The sequence below is a fragment of the Panthera onca genome, chromosome B2 (assembly GCF_046562875.1).
Source record: "Panthera onca isolate mPanOnc1 chromosome B2, mPanOnc1 haplotype 2, whole genome shotgun sequence".
Lineage (NCBI taxonomy): Eukaryota > Metazoa > Chordata > Mammalia > Carnivora > Felidae > Panthera > Panthera onca.
The window spans coordinates 129,581,229-129,602,964 of record NC_138343.1 but is presented as its reverse complement, the minus strand read 5'-3'; the positions used below and the strand labels follow the sequence as shown (position 1 = coordinate 129,602,964).

The window sequence follows — 21,736 nt, the reverse complement described above, 5'->3', positions numbered from 1 at the left end:
ACAATAAACAGCAGCAAACAGAAAAAAAACCACAAGACTAATTTCTGCAGCAATTCAATATCATGAACCCAAATTAAAAATTTTGAGTTTTAATTTTTTGTATTTTTGCCCTGTATTGCTGTAGAAACCCTTAGCAATCTCTATACTGATTTTCTTCCAAACCTGCTATTAAACAGCATAAATAGGTTAAAGCTTGAAAGGTTTTTCTTTAAGACTTGGGCCACCTGAACTCAGATTAAACACTTCTGGACCTCACCGTTGAAAATATGAGTAAGTTTAACATGTGTTCATAATGTAAGAAATGCAGTGGTGGTTTTGATAAAATAATAACCCAGGTAACTCAGGGTAACATCTTAACCTTTGAGAACAATACTACAGAACATAACTCTCCTAGATAAGACAACAGGTCCTAACACAAATTCAGACCGATCCTAAGCTGGGTGAACTTATTTGGGTGGACCACTTATTAATACATCCTTTAATCAGAGCTTTCTCAACAAAAACAGTGCTCTCTGGGATGGGCTACCAGTCTTTCAGGAGTTCAAGTCCTTTACTCCAAATGGCTACAATTTATTAAACGCCCATCTACTACTTGCAAATGGCAAAGTACATCTGCTCATGAATTAAGGTGGCTTTCCTGATGCTTTCACTATCTTCCTATATTGAACTTCTAAAAAACGATATTCCTTTGCAAATTCAAAGATGGCAGAGGAAATGATCATAAACACATATTCACTGAGTGATCCTGAAAACGTTTACAGTTATCATTCCTAAATGAAACCAAGACTCAAGACTAAAACCAGTGAGTCAATAACATGGTATTGAACCTAGAGGTCTATATTCACTTGTCTCCTATAACATGATAAACTGCTTTCACCTATTGCTGGACAGTCCCGGATAGTAGGATAGAAGCAAGCCTACATAGATGTCCTGATTTTATCCACAAGATTATTTCTACTTGAAATTAATATTAGTTTTGTTATACTAATGCCATGCATTCAAATTTTAGTCTGAAAGCATTCCAGATATTTATCCATATGTCCAAGAAGACAAATTATATTTTTTAAGCAAATATCAAAGAACAAGAGGGTCAGAAGTTATTGTAAATAGAAAGCTCCAAATTAAAAATAAAATCACTTTCATTAAAGACTGCCTTTTTCTATTCAGTCTGTAAAGATAGTCTAGGATTTTCTGAGCCTCCATAGTCTTGCAGAAGAAGCAGCAAGGCAGTTCAAAATTTAAACATGTGCTTTCTAGATTCCCAAAATAGATTTTATTCCAAGAGAGTGATCAATCAAAATGCCCTAGGAGGAGAAAAAAAGAAAAAACAGTCCTCAAGATCTGACCCAGACTTTACTTCTGGATACTTTTATTTTTATTCTGCTAGACATAAAAATACAAATCTACTGCAAAGTAATGCTAAAATCTTAGTGTTACTTGATGTTGATCATGTCATACACAACCAAAATTTCAGACAGATAGATGAAAAAGTTTATTTTATATGAAAATTTTATTAAAAGTTTCTAAGTTTTGTTTCTATCAAACCATAGGGGAAAACCAGGACTAAACAGAACTGAATAGTCATCATCTCTGCAAAATAAGGACTTTCTAGATCCCAAACAGGCTGGCAAAAAAAAAAGAAAACACAAAGGGAAAACACAGTCATGTAGGGCTAAACAAAAATTTTAAATGGTTGCATGTTAGAAATAAAATAATTATAAGATAAAAATCAATAAAATAATACTTTTATAGCAAATATGACGAGATTAATATATTTATCTTATAAAGAGCTCACACATATTTTAAAAATAGTAATACATACCCTAGTCAACACAAATGGGAAAAGGTCATTTAACACACATTTCAAATAAGAAAATAAGACCTATACACTGATGGCTCTAAATTCTGACTGCACATTAGAATTACCTAGAAAATTGTTTGTTTGGTTTTTTGTTTTTTTTAAGAATGTTCACACATAGGCCCAACCTAAGAGATTTTGATTTAACTGGTTTGGGAGTCTGATTTTTTTTCAAGTTCCTCCAAGGGATTCTGATGTTTACAGACAAGAAAGTTTTAAAAACTTCAGATTTGCAGAAGTATATGGGCTAATAAAATAAGGACAAAAGCATTCCAAACATTTTACATTTTAGTTACAGTAACTAATGTTAGTGAACCCAAAATAAAATAAGCCTTTTGTGGTGTATATTAGTACTCTTAAAAAATGTATTCATTTGCTAAAAGTCTAAAAGTTATTTCTGTTTTGGACCAGTAATGATTTATGATTTGGCACCCGAAGATGAAGTTCTAGGGAAGTAAGATACCTGTAAGTAACAGTGAAGCAAAGAACTACAATATCATCTGAAAAATGTTAGGAATAAAAATGGAGCCAAGCCTTAAAAGATAATACATTTTTCAGGTAAAATAAGGAGATAAAACCCACAGCAGAGAATAATAATAAAATTAGAAAAGACCCTAAAGATGGAAAGGCACTGGTTTCTTTGGGAAAATATACAGAAAAACAGCAAACTCTGCTACCTGGTGACTGCGAGTGAATCGAAGAGGTAGCTGGAGGTCAGATGAAGCATCAGTGTACCGTGATAGTAATGAACCTTGCACTTAAAGCTTTTTCTGTATTTTGTAAGGTTTTCCTCAACACTTTCTTAGGTAAAGGAATGTCATGACCAGCGACAACTTTGGGATAAGTAATTCTGAGGACAATATGGAGGATGGGCTAGAGTTAAGAAAAACTGGACATAAAACAGACTCACTTGAAACACACTGTAGTAGCTAACAGGATAAAATCCTAAAAGTCTGAATTATGGAAAGAATAGTGGGCTAAGAAATTCGGTCATCTCCCCAGGGTCATAAAGCAAGTAATTGGTAGCCCTGTGCCTAACTTCAGGTTCTGCAGCATCTTAGTTCATTCAGAAGTGATGTTTTTAATGCCTACTCGATGTAGTGTGAGGAAAAACCACCCATTCTTAAATTAGAATGGAGAGTTTAAGGAAATAAACTAAGATAAGGAATAACTTAAGAAACACAGGTTAGAAGGGAAGAGAGAGGACAAATTTAGCTTGGTACATGTTATAAGCTTGTGGTACAAACAGATTGAGACATCCAACAGGCAGCAAACTGAGAGACTAGAATCTTCTACTATATTCAACATTGCTAACTAAAAATGGTTCTTAGAAGGATTACCTAAGAACAGACTTTTAGAGAACACCAACACACATGCAATGCAGCTGGGGAGATGGTCATTGAAAAGAGAGCTGGTAGTGAATCTTTTTCTAGACTACAAATCATCATTTATCAATTCACAAATTTAGTTATTTGTAAACTAAAATTTTTGTTGAGGCGATCAAGACCTCCACATATAAAATACAGAATTGAAACAAGTCACTTCTAAAAAGGATAGATGCCTTTTAGATTTAACACATTATTAAAAGTCCAAAAGAGATCCCAATAATAAGATTTTATGTTTCTATTTTCTTTGAGTCCTGTCCCATCCAAAAATATAAACATATTTAGTAATAAATACTATTCCACCTATTTTTTAAGGTATCCCTGAACGCAACATCAAATATCTGAATGGCAAGAGCTAAATAAGTTCTTCAAGTAGAACAGAGACTCTCCCAGGACAATACCTTAGTTTTATTGTACTTTGTACGCAAAAGTAGTAACTGCAAACGGATCTTTTCCTTTTTATTCTCCTCCATAGGTTCATGTAACATTTGTTCTCCTCTTTGTAGAACTTCCTCAACCTGGGCTCTCTCCTCATCCATCTGAACGTTTAATAGGAAAAAAAAAGTTACTCAAAAGAAAAATATGTAACAGCATCACTTACTAATCAGTTCCCAAGTAGGAGAACTAACCTATGAAGCAGCAGATCAGTCAAGATCTGTTCATCTGAATAAGTAACAAAAATTCATGTTTTTAAAAAACATTTCATATTTGACTTTAACTATCTCATAAAGAATGTTAATTTAGCAGAAGTTAGAGAACGTCTAAAATAACACTACCTTTAGTCAGAAAGTGTATCTATTTTCTTAAGCACTACATAAATCACTTGGCAAATCTTACAACACTCAGGAGAAAATCACATTTGGGTCTATCCTTTGGCATCATTTGGCAGATTCTTTGGTTAAACATCACTAATGTAAAAATATAATGCACAGAACAGAACAATAAGAACACCATGGTTTTGAAAACCTCCTTGAACCAACCTTTTCATCTTCATCACTGAATTCCAAGTGTTTTTCCACAACTTTTAACATATTTTCTATGTCAATTTCTAATTTTTCCAGGTCAGCGAAAAGTACATCAGTTTCATGTGCTTCGGTGGTGACCAGACACTGGTATGATAATGGTTCCTGGCCAATTAGCAACTGCACAAGAAAAAGTGTTCTTTGAAAAGATACTTTTTTTAAGGGTGAGCACAAGTGGGGGGGACGAGCTGAGGGAGGGAGTGAGGGAGGAGTGAGAGACAGAGAGAGAGAATCTTCAGCAGTCTCCATGCCCAGTATGGATCCCAACTTGGGGCTTGATCTCACAACCATGAGATCATGACCTGAGCCGAACTCAAAAGTTGGATGCTTAACCACTGAGCCATCGAGGTGCCCCAAGATCCATTCTTCACCAGACATTCTGGCATTAATCAGAGGGATGGAGTGTCAAGAGTGGAACTAGCACTTATTTGAATTGACTTTAATTTCATTCATCCATATAGCAATGACTTTATCTATTTGGGCTTCTTGGAGTTACCAATTTTCTCCAAACTCCAGTCAGAGATGTGAACTAGTGTGCAAATAACTGTGGCTGCCTGGAGTGCAGTGTGGGGGATTCTGAGATCGCACATGAGCATAGTAGGGAAAAAAAAAAGTTAGAGAGGGAGGGAGCCAAACCATAAGAGACTTAAAAACTGAGAATAAACTGAGGGTCGATGTGGAGTGGGAGTGAAGGGAAGGTGGGTGATGGGCATTGAGGAGGGCACCTGTTGGGAGGAGCACTGGGTGTTGTATGGAAACCAATTTGACAATAAAATTCATATTAAAAAATAAAATAAAATAAAAATGCTCCAATGAAAAAATAGAAAAAAATTTAAAAAAGACATGTGTAAAAGGATTTGACAATTCAATATTTCTAAAAGCACACTAAAAGCAGAAAACTGACTTAGAAAAGTATAATAGATCATACAATGGAACACACCACAGCTGTTGAAAACCATGTCAAAGGAGAACGTATGAAACAATATAAACAATTGATAATATCACATACATGTAAGAGTAGACATGTATGCCAAAATGTTGACAGAAGTTATTTATGGGGATATAATAATTTTGCTTCTTTGTACTTCCTCTCACTCTATCCTTATGTCTCATGCCTTACTCTTTTATAGCAGGAAAATGCTCCCATATGTCTATTGAAAGGAACAAATGAGCTTAGGACAGAAGGTAGGGAAGTTAAGGTCAAAGCTAAGGAAGACAAAAGTTAAAGCAAGTTATTTGTTTTCCTTAAGATGTGAATAATCTAAGTATATTCATGAGCTATGAAAGATAGTTTGGCCTTTTATGTCAGACATTTCAAATTAAAGCAAACTTAGATAATATTTACTTCTTGCAAAAAACAGGGTCCTTCCTCTAGATAATTTCCATACACAACTCTCAAGAGGTAGAATTAACCAAATATTCAAAAATGCCAATCCAGGGGCCCACCTGGGATCCTGAAAAACTCATAATCCTCTGTCAAGATTAACAGCTGGTTTGAATGACCCCCGAAGTGAGCTATGCGGCTTTTGGTTTTTGCCCTAGCAAACCATCAAAAGGCTTTCATCTTTTCAAGTTAACATTTACTGAGCACCTGCCACACCCCAGGCCTTGAGAACACTGCAGTAAAATGTTTCATTTCCTCCTCTCATTAGACAAGGGAAAGAGGAAAGAGAATTTGTAAGACACACACAGAGGGAAAAAATTATAATATGGTAGAATCAATAAAAACTTTTTAAGAAAATCTGTTATTTCTCCTCTTATTTTACTTTATTTTTATTTTATCTTAGAGACAAAGCGTGAGTGGGGGAGAGGGGCAAAGGGAGCGAGAGACAGAAAGAATCCCAGGTAGGTTCCATACTCAGTGCGGATCCCACATCCCTGGGATCATAACATGAGCAGAAATTAAGAGTTGGATGCTCGACCAAGCCACCCAGGGGCTCCATCCTCTTATTTAAATTCATAAAGCCCCTTTTCAAATTTATAACAGCAGATAATAGCTTTCTGCATTAGGTCTAAATTGTTAAATTACTTGTAACTTTCTGATGCAATAACATGTAAAGCACAAAAAATAACTTCACACACGTGCAGTGTGCACAAGTTTATAAAGTAGACTATACAGTAATGGGTTTAATATTCGTCCCTAGCTTGGAAATCAGTCTCATTATTTTATAGCCACTTTTAACTTCTGAATGAGACTCTGACACCTTTTCTCAAATGGGTTATTTTCTTCAAGATTAATTTCTTGTTTTCTCTCCTTCACATGCAAAATCACAAATAAATAAGGACCAATGCTCCATTCAAGGAAAAAGTCATTAAAATCATTTTAATTTAAAATTTTTTGATGTAGGGGTGCCTGGGTGGTTCAGTCAGTTCAGCTTCTGACTCCTGATATTGTTTCAGGTCATGATCCCAGGGTTGTGGGATTAAGCCCCACGTCAGGATCCGAGCTGAGTGTGGAGCTTGCTTAAGATTTTCTCTCTCACTCCCTCTGCCCCTCACCCCCGCTCTCCCTCTCTCTCAATAAATAAATAAGTAAATAAATAATAAAATTTTTTGATGTATATACCCAAGAATCACATTATCATTGAGACACATGACCACAGGAAAAATACTTTTATATTAAAATATTATTACTCACTTTTGCACTTTTGATATGTTGAGAAACCTTTTCAAAGTTTCTATTCAGTTCAGCTAATTTTGGTTCTACAAGTTCCCTGCTTGCGCCTCCACGTGTATTCATCAAAACAACAGCTTGGTCACGAACATTTTCAACTTGGAGGCTGGCATCATCCAGCTCAGATATTAAACGCTGATTGTAAGAAAACACAAAATTAGCACATGGGAAAAATCAAAGCCAAACATCACTGTGATGCTAACTCAGAATTAGAGGTAGTTTAAATAAATTTCTTGGATCCCTAGAAAATATTTTAGGATAATCAATGTAATGAAGAGCTGCTCACATGACTCATTCGAAACCTTAGTTTCTCCCACCAAAATAAAAATGAATGAATCAAATGCATGGAAAGAATGAGTGCACAAGTAACTCTGAGCATGAGAGAAAAGACCAAACTAAATTTTCCATTCCCAGAAGTAGAAGTACTGATCCTCTGTGCTTGGTACCTTCACAATTTCTTCCCGTTTGCTTGCTGGTTTTTTTTCAATCTCATCCAATAAAGCTTCAGCTTGATAAAGCCAGGTACTTATGTGAGCAACATTTCCATCAAATATTTCCAATTGGTTCTGATGATTCTAGAAAAGAAATTAATGAAACGCTGGTACAATCACATGCAATACTTCAGACATTTATAATCTTAGAAGACATTTAAAAGACCTTCAAAAAGCTAAATGTATGCTGAATTTCAAAAGAGGTTTCCATCTTTCTGCAAAGCTCTTTCCCAGTGAATAAGTCTCATTCCTAAAACTTCATAGCTATGGTTAAATGGTGTTTAAATTTATTTGATTTAGACTTCAATACAATATTATTAAAGGTTGAAGAAAGATAAAAGGTGAAACTTTCTTTTTCAATTTCATTTTGTTTGTATCCCTTATTCTTCATTCTTCTAAGTAATCTCATCTGCCACCCCTTGACCTATTTTTTTAAAAACTCACTTAAAAAGTAATAATATAAGGGCACCTGAGGGGCTCAGTCAGTTAAGCATCTGACTTTGGCTCAGGTCATGACCTTGCGGTTCATGAGTTTGAGCCCTCCATCGGGCTCTGCATTGGTGGTGCACAGCCTGTTTCAGATTCTCATTCTCTCTCTCTCTCTCTCTCTCTCTTATTCTCACTCTCAAAATAAATAAATTTTAAAAAACTTTCAAAAAGCAGTAACATAAAAGAATTATTAAAATATGCACTGAATAAGATTCTGCCTGCTCAATGGACTGTAACTGATTGTAGGATAGGCCTGTGGCTTGTCACCTTGGTGCCACCAGCATTTAATATTATAGCCGGCACAGACCTCACTAACATTTCCTGAAGCAGGACAGAAAATGTGAGTGAGAGAATAAACATGAAAACAAGAAAAAAACAGTAAAACTAATTAAAACTAAGCAAAATAGCTGAGGCTAAAGCAAGAATTTACAACCTGATCAAAAAGAGTGGGGCAGCCCTTACATGAAATTAACAACTTCTAAGAACTGTATTTGATAGGACAAAGGAAACTAGAAAAAAACTGAGAAGTATTTCAAAGACGAGAAAACAAATTGTAAATCCATTAATATGAAAGAATAGTTTAAAAAAAGAAAATGAGAATCAATGAGAAATGTTTTGGCAGTGATCTGGATTCTAAGAACAGTGAACTGATGAGCACCAGACTTATTTAATGTTAAATGTTCTAATAGGAAAATAAAGGCATTATTTGAAGGAAGAATTTGGAAAGTACAGACTGAAGAATATAGGAGTAAGGGCTGGGAGAATGTGGACTTAAGTTGGTTACAATAAAAATGAATGTATAAAATATTTCATGAACATATTCTATGAGCCAAAAGTTTTACATTTGTTATTTAACATTTAAGAACTCTGTAAGGTATGTTCTCTTATTCCAATTTTATATAGAGAGGAATTAAAATGTAGCAAGATTTAAGTAATTTACCCAAGTTTTGTTCTTAATAATCGATTCTGGGTACGGTTCTCACCAATCAAGACATGATCCCATGAACTTCAATGCCCTACACATTATGATTGATTCCAGTAAATGCTCAAACACACAATAATTTATTTTTTTCTATCTCTATTTATTACCCAGTAATTCTATGAATTTGAAAAAAGTCCTATCCCAGATATGTCAAAACAAAATGATAATTTATAAATGAAACTCCCTCTAAGGGAAGAGAGAGGGAGGCTGCCATATTCATTGTTAGTATAAGAGGGACAGAAAACCACTGTGAAATTTAACAGGTCACTCTATCCAGGTAATAATTAACAGTGGAATAACTAGAGACTAACAACATAAAACATTTAACAATTATCATAATCAACACTATAATATCAAAAATTGGTTGTTTTAAGTATAGCTATCTAGTTATTTATACATGTTTCTTGTCACATAATCCTCACAAAAACTGTATGAGGTTGAAATTATAATAATGCCCATTTACATATGAGAAAAATGAGATTTAGAGAGCTTTAAGTGACTTGACCAATGTCACCCAGCTACTAGTCAAAATTTTTACTTAGGCCATGAGATGCTAAAACCTGTGCTCTTAACTAGTATGCCATTATTAGAACATAATAAGTATTATATATATATGGTTTATGAAAGCATGAAAATAAATATAATACCAAATCTTTAAAATATAACAAGAGAGGTACACTTACTAAGATATTAAAGTACATATTTCTATCACAAATGGTGTATTACTTAACAGAGACATTTTTCACCCTAGAAATGTACTACCTTTTCAAATGAAAAAATAAAATGTATTTTAATGAAATTAATTCTCTTGAAGCAAAACATTACTGTGACACACAGAAAACAGGATTTAAACTTCCAATCAAAGCTGTATTGGTTTTTCAGCAACTAAAGGAGACAAGATTTCATCCTGAAACATACCATCAGCGTACTGCACCAGTCCTCTGTCCAGGTACGGACGCGGCTCCACCCAGCCCTAAGGACACAAAGCCTCTCTTCCAAAACAGGCTCACTGCCCTCGATCAAGTTCTGGAGGGCAGTACTACTCTCTGTGATGGCATTTAAATCAGCTTTTCTCTTTTCCAGATCCTTCAGGATATTCTAGAAAATAAAAATACCAACACCCACTTGATGTTTCAGAACATTATAAATGTTCATCCAACTTTAATTTTTAAAGAACTTTTCTTCCATATATGCATGGCAGTCCACGAGTCCCCCAGAAATTTACAATATCTGAAAGGTTTCCAATGTTCCACAACCTATTAAATGTTCAGGGTTCTTCAATTCCTAACAAAAATTAAAACACCGAATTATGCAAATACAAAAAAGTAACAAACTCAGCTGTAAAAAAGCTGAGTTTTGTTCATTTTAAGTACAAATTCCATTTATTACACACAAACACCAAGTGTCTTCATCATAACTTTAGACCTAAAGAATCAATTTTATATTCAGTCACTATAAGACGACAAAGCTGAACTATTCCAGAACTCATAAGTCTGAAAGTTTCATAATGAATTTATCTCCTTGACTACTACAGGAAACTACTGATGCATACTACCTTTATTTACAAGGATAACACCCTGCACTGGGTGACTTAATATATAATCTGTTGTATAAGAATTACAAAAAATATTTCATCGTAACTAAATCATAAGAGAATCAGCACATCTAAGCTGTAGTTAACAATTGTCATAGGCAAAAATAATACTCTGGATGGTATAACGATAACTTGATTCACACATTCATAAATTTGACCAGGCAAGATGTGTACTCAGCAAGGGCCATTTGGGTGGCTCAGTTGGTTAAGCGACTGACTTTAGCTCAGGTCATGATCTCACAGCTCATGAGTCTGAGCCCCATACCACCAGTGCAGAGCCTGCATGGGATTCTCTCTCTCTCTCTCTCTCTCTCTCTCTCTCTCTTTCAAAATAAATACTTTTTTCTCTCTCTCAAAATCAATAAATCAATAAATACTTTTTAAAAAAGGACACATACTTAGAGAAATACAGCAAAAATGCTGGATCCCAAAATTAAAACTACAAAGTTGTTTCAATCAAAAGGTAACATAAGCATATCCATCCCACTGCTATTATACCTTTTTTAACCAACATTTAAACAAATCATTTCAAGGAGCTCATTTGTATTTAATCTCACATCACTAAATTTCATTTTGGAAGGCATAAAAATTGCAAATTCCCAAATCAGTCAAGGTTTAAACATTCACTTGGCTATATCAAATACCGGTATACTTATAAAGACACTAAAATATTTCTCTTAAATATTCTTCTCCAGAAGGCAGAAAAAAAAAAACAAACCCACAGCCACTCTCTCTGCAGTTAAGCCTTTCTATATACCTTCAGTGGCAATGTACTGATTGACTAGAACAGTCTTTAAGAACTATAAAAATAATTAACAAGAAATTAAATGTAAACAGTATATACAACTATCTGTGCTAATAGACTACTGTAAAGGAAATGACTACACTGAAAATAATAATATTTAAGCTATCAAATAAAAATAGTATTAAAGTTCAGGAATGAAAATATTATATTTTTACATTGAAAAAATTTTATATAAATTTTAAGTGTAAATACATTAAAATGCTGTGAAATATTAATGTTTCTTAAATCTGAAAACAATATTGAAAAAGTGGGTGATTATGTTACATACTAATGTTCCATTTGATTTACTCGAGTGAAAAAAATGTGCTATGAATTTGTGACTTGTATTTACCATCTTCATTATTTCAAACCTGAAATAAGATTAAATGGGAATTTAAAATTGAATAGTTCCAGAAGAGACAAACATACCATTATTTTAAGTCTTTACCTTAAAAAATTATGAGAATCAACTAACTGAATTGATATGAGTAAAAAATTAACTGAATTGATTTGAGTACACAAAGATGAACGATTAAAAATTAAATCTGCAAAAATCAGTATCACCTATGTACAAGCCATAAGTAATTAGTAGTAAAGAAAAAGCATACTTTTTATACACTTACAAAAACAAATAAATATGTAGGAATAAACATCTTTGCACCCATACGTAATGTTTTTGAAGGAAAAAACCAAAGCATTATATAGAATGTGAAAACATTGGGGGGAAAAAAATGAAACATACCATGTTACTAAAAAGACTTATTATAACAGAGATATTAATTCCCCTGAAAACAAGTCTATAAATTTATGGCAGTTCAAACCAAAATTTCTAACGGAATTGTTTGAGAGAGAGACAGCATGCATATGCAAGCTCCAACAGGAGAAGAGCAGAGGGAAAGGGGGAGAGAGAATCTTAAGTATGCTGCAGCCCAGCATGGAACCCAGCACAGAGCCTACAGTGGAGCCCAATGTGGGGCTTGATCTCACCACTGTGAGACTTGAGCTGAAATCAAGAGTCAGACACTTAACCGACTGAGCCACCCAGTCACCCTCTAACAGAATTTTTTAATAATTTCAGATTAATAATTCTAAAATTTATATAAGTGTATAAAAAAAACAGAAGCATAAAGACAGGGAATCCATTAGCTACATGTTGAAATATATCATGAAACCATATAGTTAAACAGCTGAAGAACAATTCAGAGGGTCAGATCAGTGAAGGAAAGCAACAGGCAAAGAAAAAAGAATTTAGCATGTCAAATCAGTGGGGAAATGATAATTAATAAATAGTGCTGAGATACATGGTTAACTCTTCAGAAAAAAAGGTTAGAACCTTACCTCATGATATATACCAAAATAAATTCCAATGGATTAAAACATTAAAGGTAAAAGATGAAACTATAAAAGAGCTAGAATAAAATATAAGTGAATAGTTATACAACCTTGGAGTAGAGAATAGTGTTGGCTTTTATAAGCACTAAAAGCAGAAACAATGAAGAAAAATATGAATTTATTCCTTAAAAAATACATAATACAGTGGTTTAAAAAAAAGATACAGAACGGAAAGGAAAGCGCAATGGCAAAAAAATAATAATAATAATAAATGAAAAATAAAAAAGATTAAGAAAAGTGGAACAATATACAACACACTAAGTATTTATAATTGCAATAGGTCAAGAGCTCTAAATGAAAAGACCAAAATGGTCAAAACTACAAAAAGGCAATTTTTTAAAAAGAGCTATAAATGGCCTCTAACCTTTGGAAAATGTAGTAAATAACTAAAACATGATATTTGCCTGCCGTTAAGCAAGTAGGAATTCTCACTCACAGCTGGTGGGTACATTTCTGAAGGGCAATTTCATAGTATGTATTAGAATTTTAAATCGATATATCCCTTGGCCAATATTTTTAAGGCTAAGAATTTTTCCTCAAGAAATAATTATAAATGTATGCTATGATTAAGCTTCACAGCATTTTTTACAATAGTGAAAATTGGCACTAATTTATGGAAATAAATGGGAATGGGACAATAAAAAGTACGCAATAAAATACCATGCCTGTCCAATGTGTGATACAAAAATACTTGCAAGTAGAATATTAAAGATAAAGGTTTTTCGAAACAAGGTCAAAAAACATTAGACACAATATAATTATTTGTAAATGTTTGTGGCCATGCATGTTTGTATGTATGTGCCTATAAAAAACTAAAATAAAAGCAGTATATTCTTGGATTATAAATTATTTTTGCTTCTGTCTTCTTATTTCAAAGTTTATTTATTTATTTTGAGAGAGAGAGTGATAGAGCGAGAGAGAGTGGGGGTGGGGCAGGGAGAGAGGGACAGAGAGAGAATCTCAAGCCGGCTCTGCACTGTCAGTGCAGAACCCCACTGGGGGGCTCTGTCCCAAGGACTGTGAGATCATGACCTGAGCCGAAATCAAGAGTCAAGACGTTTAACTGACTGAGCCACCCAGGAGCCCTGCTTCTATCTTTTTAAATTACACTATGCATGTGTCATTCAATTAGCCTATAGGACTTCAGTTATTAATAAGAAAGTAATGGCAGGGTGCCTGGGTGGCTCAGTTGGTTGAGTGTCTGACTTGATTTTGTCCCAGGTCATGATCTCAGGTTTCATGGGTTTGAGCCCCACGCGTTGGGCTCCACACTGACAATCCTAAGAAGCCTGCTTAGGATTCTGTCTCTCTCCTTCTTTCTCTGGCCTTCCCACACTCTCGTGTGCACTCACTCTCTCAAATAAATAAATTTTTAAAAACATAGGAAAATAACAGCTTTCAAAATGTACAAAGAAGATAATATTTCCTTGAAAAACTTAAATTTAGCAGGGGCGCCTGGGTGGCTCAGTCAGTTAAGCGTCTGACTTCCGCTCAGGTCACAATCTCATGGTTTCTGAGTTCAAGCCCCATATCGGGTTCTGTGCTGACAGTACAGAGCCTGAAGGCTGCTTCGGATTCTGTGTCTTCCTCTCTCTCTCTGCCCCGCCCCTTCTCTCTCTCTCTCTCTCAAAAATAATAAATAAACATTAAAAAAAATTTAAAAAAAAAAGAAAAACTTAAATTTAACAAAAAAAAAAATTGGGGGTGCCTTTGCTTTTGCAATATTAATACATATTATCATCCACGGCACACCCACGAATTCTAGCGTTCTTCCTTTCCTTCCTACATCCCCTCTTCCACACCCTTGTCACCTCACACAGCCCACGCAGAACTATACTTTTCTTGAGCGATTCTACTGCCTTGTATCTGGACTTGCTTTCAAGGGTCCTCTCCACGAAGTATTCAAATTAAGAAGCGGCTGTATCACCCAGGACCTTCTCATCACTTCCCACAAGCAAACACCTGTAGATGTCAAAACTGATACCTGTGACTTGAAATAAATTTCTTTCACCATATCGAACATTTATCCTCAGCATGTATCTCTAGTATACATGCTTCTTGGGAAATAAATTTAGGAAAAGAGAATGCGTTGGTTAAAAATAAAACTACTTTGTGTTCTATTCAATTCTTTGTCCACCTCAAAAGGGAGAATTGGCAAATCTACTCTCTAATCTCTGTGGTTTCAAAATTACTACAGAGCTACAGAAAACTCTTAGATCTTTTATTGGTTTTCTTTTTTTTTAATTCTGTTCCTATGCTCTTTATATCAGGTAGTTTGCAGTAGGAAGATTTGTTGCTGGCACAAAAGTTACTATAGAGAATTAATAAATAAATTCAGCACAATTCTTTGTGAAAAATGAATACTCAAAAAGTGTCACCAATTTTGAAGGCAATGATTGTTTTCAAGTACCACATAAGCTCAATGACTATAAAGGCCTTACTGATGAGCCATGAGTTTAATGCTTTTGGAATCAAAGTAGGAATATCTTCTTAAAATTGTTGTTTTTAATGTTCTTTTCTTCTTTCTTAACACACAGAGGTGGAAAAATAATGGAAAACAAGAAAAGGCTATGTTTAATATGAAATGGAGATAAATGACATCCTGAACAAAATGCTACAGGTGACCCTGGCATAATACTGGCAGGTAACCTGAACTACAACTTACTTTAGCCCAGGAGATTTCTATATCCAAGTCGCCAAGCAAACCTTCTGAAGTGGATTTCTGTACCAACTCAGCTTCAGTGACAGAGAGCCATTCAGAGAGAGAAGCAGCCTCTTTCTTCATTTTCCGGGCCAACTGTGATGCTCTTTCCAGTTCCTGTTTTCCCTCTGTCACCTGAAAAGGGGAGGGATTGAGAGAGAGAGCGAGAGTGAGAGAGAGAGAGAGAGAGAGAGAGAAATAAACATGATAGGAGTGAATCCAAGTAATAACTAAAGATCCAAACTCTACTCATACTTAAACCCCAAGACATACATAACCCATCTCTCTCGCACCTAGAATCACTCCATTCTTACATCTCCACAGGAGGACAATATACTATAGAAGTTAAATGTGAGGCAATCTTGGCCTTTCATCTTAGCTCTTCCCACTTCCTTTCTAAGTGACCTTGGCAGAGGCAAAGCCCTCAAAAGTTGTCAACAGAGTATTAAATGACAAAGGACTTGGCCCAGTCCTTGTAACAAAGTTAAGGAATCAGTAAATGTATCTTTTATTATTTTAAACAGAAGATGCCTTACAGTCCTCTCAAAGAAGTCTGTTTAAAAACACACACAGGACTCTTAGGTGGCTCAGTTGGTTAAGCATCTGACTCTGGATTTCAGCTTAGGTCATATCTTACAGTTTGTGAGATTGAGCCCTGCATCCGGCTCTATGCTGACAGTGCAGAGCCTGTTTGGGATTCTCTCTCTCTCCCTCTCTCTCTGCCCCTCTTACACACTCATGATCTCTCTCTCTCTCTCTCTCTCTCAAAATAAATAAACTTTAAAACACACACACACACACACACACACACACACACACACACATACTTTGGCCTAGAAATTTGAGGGGAGAATAGCATGATTTTCATAATTATGTTTTGTAATTAACCATTTAACTTAAAATATAATAAATAACTATGCAACATAAACCTCTATTATTAAATTGTTTTTGTGGTTGACAGAAAGCAAAATCAACTGAACTAACATTTACCAGGCTCTTTTTTTAATGTTTATTTATTTTGAGAGAGACAAGAGAGAAAAAGGAGAGGGAATCCCAAGCCACCTACACCTTGTCAGCACAGAGCCCAACACAGGGCTCAGTCTTATGAACCATGAGATCATGACCTGAGCCAAAATCAAGTCGGTCACTTAACCAACCCAGGCGCCCCTACCAGGCTCTTAACATAGCTCCCGTGTTACACTGGAGAATCTTATACGTGCTATACAATAAAACCCACAACAGCCTCTGTGATAGGCCCTATCCCTTCTACTTTGCAGATCAGGGAGGTGAAGCTTAAGGATGCTAAGGCCATGATCAGGGTGGCATGGCCATTGGTTGAGCCTGGTCTGACCCCTTACATTACATGATGGTACTCTCAAAGTATCACTCATAATCTAAAGCTGAGATAACATTTTTAAGGGCATCACAACACAATACATAAGTAAAAATGTGTTCTTTTTATGTGCACATAGGTAGATGCAATTTGCAAGAGTAGTAAAGAGATAAGTCATGTATGAGATGAAATTTTCTTGAATGACATAAAGACTGAATTTTCTTAATAAGTAACACGGAATTACATTTCTTTTTTCTGGTCCCCTAGGTTCATTTTTACTCTTTCATACCTCAAGGATTGATCATTATTAAATTCCTTCTTAAGAGTGAAATATTTTTTCCTACAGAGTTTAATTAAAATTCATGACTTTAAATTAATAGCCCCTCAATGCAGACTTTAGGAGACAAATACATGATTTATATTAAAAGATATTAGGTATTCAAAGGATCTTATCTGACTTTGACATGCCCAGGCAGCTATACAATCATCATAAAACTTAATGCTACCAAAGATTTGTATATTCCAAGAAGAAAATAATTTACAGTTCAATTTATAACAATCTGCTCTTCCTAGTCTAATCAATACATTTTAAGACCTAGTGCATACTGAATTAAGCAGTTTCAAGTTGTAAAGCTTTTACCTATGCATTTATCCTTCTCCCTCTTAGATATTCAACCATTCCCTCTCAATAGGATTATTCCCATCAACTATGAAACATACTCAAGTCTCTCATGGTTTTTAAAAAAAAAAGCAAAACTCCCTTCCTTGGCTCCAACTCCCCTAAGATCATCCTCTCTCCTATCTTTCCCTCACCAGTCCTCAAAACCATTTTCTTACCTCCCTCACATTTCTTACCTCCTCCCATTCTGGCTTCTATCCCTATCACTTCACAGAAAAGGCCTCTGCTAAGCTCAATAATGACTCCAAGGGCAACAGATCTAAATGGACATTTTTAAATGGACATCATATTTAATGTTCAAGAATTCAAAACCAGTGCCTACGCTCATTCTCAAAATACCCTTTGTCCCTGGCTTTCCTGTCCCAGAACTCTCCTGGTGTTACCACTTCTTGCTACTGACTGTAGTTTCATAGATGCATATCTCGTTTGTACCATGTGATCATCTTAAGTGAAATGATTACCATAATCAAGCTAATTAATGCATCCATCATCTCCAATAGTTACCTTTTTTTGTAGTGAAAACACGGAACATCTACTCTTTTAGCAGATTTCAAGTATACAATTATGGAAAACAGTATGGTGGTTCTTCAAAACATTAAAAATAAAACTACCATATGATCCAGTGATCCTACTTTGGTGTATATATCCACAGGAAACAAAAATCAGTATTTTGAAGAGGTATCTGCACCCCCATCACCCACCCTCCCCTCTCTCCCACTCCCTATCAACCCTCAGTTTATTCTCAGTTTTTAAGAGTCTCTTATGCTTTGGCTCTCTCTCTCTTTTTTTTTTCTTCCCCCCCCCCCCCCCACCATGGTCTTCTGTTAAGTTTCTCAGGATCCACATAAGAGTGAAAACATATGGTATCTGTCTTTCTCTGTATGACTTATTTCACTTAACATAACACTCTCCAGTTCCATCCACGTGGCTACAGAAGGCCATATTTCATTCTTTCTCATTGCCACATAGTATTCCATTGTGTATATAAACCACAACTTCTTTATCCATTCATCAGTTGATGGACATTTAGGCTCTTTCCATAATTTGGCTACTGTTGAGAGTGCTGCTACAAACATTGGGGTACAAGTGCCCCTATGCATCAGCACTCCTGTATCCCAGGGTAAATTCCTAGCAGTGCTACTGCTAGGGTAGATCTATTTTTAATTTTTTGAGGAACCTCCACAATGTTTTCCAGAGCAGCTGCACCAGTTTGCATTCCCACCAACAGTGCAAGAGGGTTCCCGTTTCTCCACATCCTCTCCAGCATCTATAGTCCCCTGATTTGTTCATTTTGGCCACTCTGACTGGCATGAGGTGATATCTGAGTGTGGTTTTGATTTGTATTTCCCTGACGAGGAGCGACGTTGAGCATCTTTTCATGTGCCTATTGGCCATCTGGATGTCTTCTTTAGACAAGTGTCTATTCATGTTTTCTGCCATTTCTTCACTGGATTATTTGTTTTTCAGGTGTGGAGTTAGGTGAGTTCTTTATAGATTTTGGATACTAGCCCTTTGTCTGATATGTCATTTGCAAATATCTTTTCCCATTCCATTGGTTGCCTTTTAGTTTTGACTGTTTCCTTTGCAGTTGCCTTGGCAATTCTAAATAGTGTGACTGTCAACATGAGGGTACAGATTATCTCTTCAATGTAGTCTTTTTGTTTCTGTCGGATATACACCTAGAAGTGGAATTACCAGATCATTGGGTAGTTCTATTTTTAATTTTTTGAGGAATCTGCATACTGCCTTCCACAGTGGTTGCACCAATTTACATTCCCACCAGTGGTGCACAAGGGTTCTCTTTTCTCCACATTCTCTTGGGAATTATCTCTTTTTGACACTACTCATCTAACAGGTGTAGGGTCATATCTCACTGTGGCTTTGATTTGCATTTCCTTGATGATTAGTCATGTTTGAGCACTTTTTCATGTACTTCTTGATCCACTCTATGTCTTCTTTGGAACAATGCCTATTCAGGCCCTCTGCCCATTTTTCATTGGATTATTTGCTTTTTTGCTATTGAGCGGTATGAATTCTTTATATTTTTTTATATTAACCCATTATCATATGTATGACTTGCAAACATTTTTTTTTTCCCATTCTGTAGGCTGGCTTTTCATTTCACTGATGGTTTCTTTTGCTCTGCAGGAGCTCTTTGGTTTAATGTAGTCCCACTCAATCACTTCTCGGCCTTTTGGCTAAGATCAAGTGTGCTGTAATCCCACTCATTTATTTTTTATTTTGTGGCTCATATAGGCTTTTCTTTCACACTATATCCTGTCCCTAGACAATCTCATCACTGAAAACTTTAATTACCATCTCTATGCAGATGACTCATAAAATTCCTAGCGTCAGCCCAGATATATTCCCCAGACTTGAATAACTTTGTGAGTGTCTGATATATTTAATTCATTCTCACAAAGGCACTTAAAATGTGAACATGCCCAATACATGCTTATAATTCTTCCATGTTTCTGCCTTTCCTTCCAGAGCCTCCTCCCAATTATGGCACCATGATCTCCCATGTAACCAAGCTAGAAACCTAGGGGTCATCCTTTATCTCCCTCTCCCCTGTACTCCCACATCTAATCCATCACCAGGTCCTACTCATTTCACTTCTTAAATATGTCTGAGTCAATCCTCCCCTGCCACCTCCACTGCTCCACCCTAGTTCACGCCACCGTTTCTCAGTAAGAGCGCGACAATGACTTCCTAACTGCTCTCTTCACATCCATCCCTGCCTTTATCCAATTCATCCACCAAACCGCAGTAGGTGACCTTTTAAAAGCAAATATACGAGCTTGCTCTTGAGATTCAAACCTTTATCACAACTCTAAGTCACTCGTGTGCTCGTCTCGCCCCTCACTCCAGCACCACGTTCCCTATCCTTGCTGTCTCTGCATTAGCCACACAAAGGTACCATCTGCCTCCTGCCACAGGGCCTTTATACATACCATTCCATCAACCTAGAAGACTCCTCCGCTGCTTTCAGGAGGCTATTCCTACTCATCCTTCAGATCTTGGCTTATGCACCACTTCTTCAAGGAAGCTTTCGTAACTCCAGACGGGGCCAAATTGCTAATTACCTGTACTCTTCAAGCACCATACACATTCCTTCATAACACTTCAGACTGCTAATGTGGCATTACTTTGTATGACTACTTGTTTAATGTTTTCTTCCTTCACTACCCTAAGTTCTAGCAGACAAAGATAATTTATGTTTTTGCTCACCACTGTATCACTACTGCCTCTGTGATACCTGACACACAGTAAAGTCTCAACTGTGTTGAATGAGAAAATGACTTAACTCTAAAACCATGGTCACAACTAGAGAATTAATATTAAAACCAGCAACACCACCACTGCCATCCATAAAATGCCTAGTTGATGAATAAATACAATAATATTTGATTAAAAAAAAAAAAACTTCAGGTGTTTAATAACAGAAAGAAGCTCTACACTATGTGCTCCAGATGTGCAGTGTGTCAAAATGATACAAACATATCACATCAGCAATTTTATCTTGCAGAAGTGAAGTCGAAGTTGTCCAGGAAATATATGCACTGCTCATTCTTACTGATCTGAAAATGATAACAAAGTTTAAGCTAGTGTTCTCAGGGCTGATGTAGAGACTTAGGTAATATTTAATAATCCAAGAAGGACCTCAAATATTATCTAGCCCAGCTTTCCAACATTGCCAATAAAGTTTCACTTAAACATGGTGGTCATTGTTTGTTTTGTTCTGTTTTGTTTTGTTTTCCTAACTTCAGGGCAGAGTTCTCAATAAGAGAAGACATTAAACCTGCTAAATATAGTTACTCAAAATAAATGACCAAAAATTCCCCCACAGATTCACTAAGATGCCCAAATTATAGGTGTTTCTTGAAAGGATTTTAGATCCTGCTAGATTAATGTGAATTTCCTGTCACTTACTATTTATCACAGTCTTGATGTTTTAATATTTCTCAGTAGACTATTCAATTCAGAAATCCAACAAACAGTAACTTCAGTTTATAAAGGGGCTATTATTATTGGTAGAGTTCTTGTAGAATAACTTATGAAACATGACTACCATTGAAAATATAAAAGGGGCGCCTGAGTGGCTCAGTCGGTTAAGCATCTGACTCTTGGTTTCAGTTCAGGTTATGATCTCATGGTTCATGAGTTCGAGCCCCACATTGGGCTCGGCACTGATGGTGTGGAGCTTGCTTGGTATTCTCTCTCTCCCCCTCTCTCTCTCCCTCTGTGCCCCTCCCCTTCTCATGCTCTCTCTCTCAAAATAAACAAACAAATAAATAAATAATCTTAAAACAAAACAACAAAAAAAAGAAAATCTAAAAATGAGTCTGGAT

General features: G+C 35.8%; 1 protein-coding gene across 8 annotated transcripts in view; it reads right to left on the bottom strand.

Annotated features, from left to right (window-relative positions):
* UTRN (utrophin) overlaps positions 1 to 21,736 on the bottom strand; it is a 569,571-nt gene that overhangs the window by 296,637 nt on the left and 251,198 nt on the right. For all 8 annotated transcript variants that reach the window (XM_078447413.2, XM_060614425.3, XM_078447414.2 and 5 more), the window contains 6 exons: positions 15,337 to 15,507; positions 9,820 to 9,999; positions 7,386 to 7,514; positions 6,904 to 7,074; positions 4,224 to 4,385; positions 3,645 to 3,782 (listed from right to left, as the gene is read on the bottom strand). In XM_078447413.2, coding sequence (XP_078303539.1) covers positions 3,645 to 3,782; positions 4,224 to 4,385; positions 6,904 to 7,074; positions 7,386 to 7,514; positions 9,820 to 9,999; positions 15,337 to 15,507 — 951 coding nt within the window. The remainder of the gene's footprint in view (positions 1 to 3,644; positions 3,783 to 4,223; positions 4,386 to 6,903; positions 7,075 to 7,385; positions 7,515 to 9,819; positions 10,000 to 15,336; positions 15,508 to 21,736) is intronic.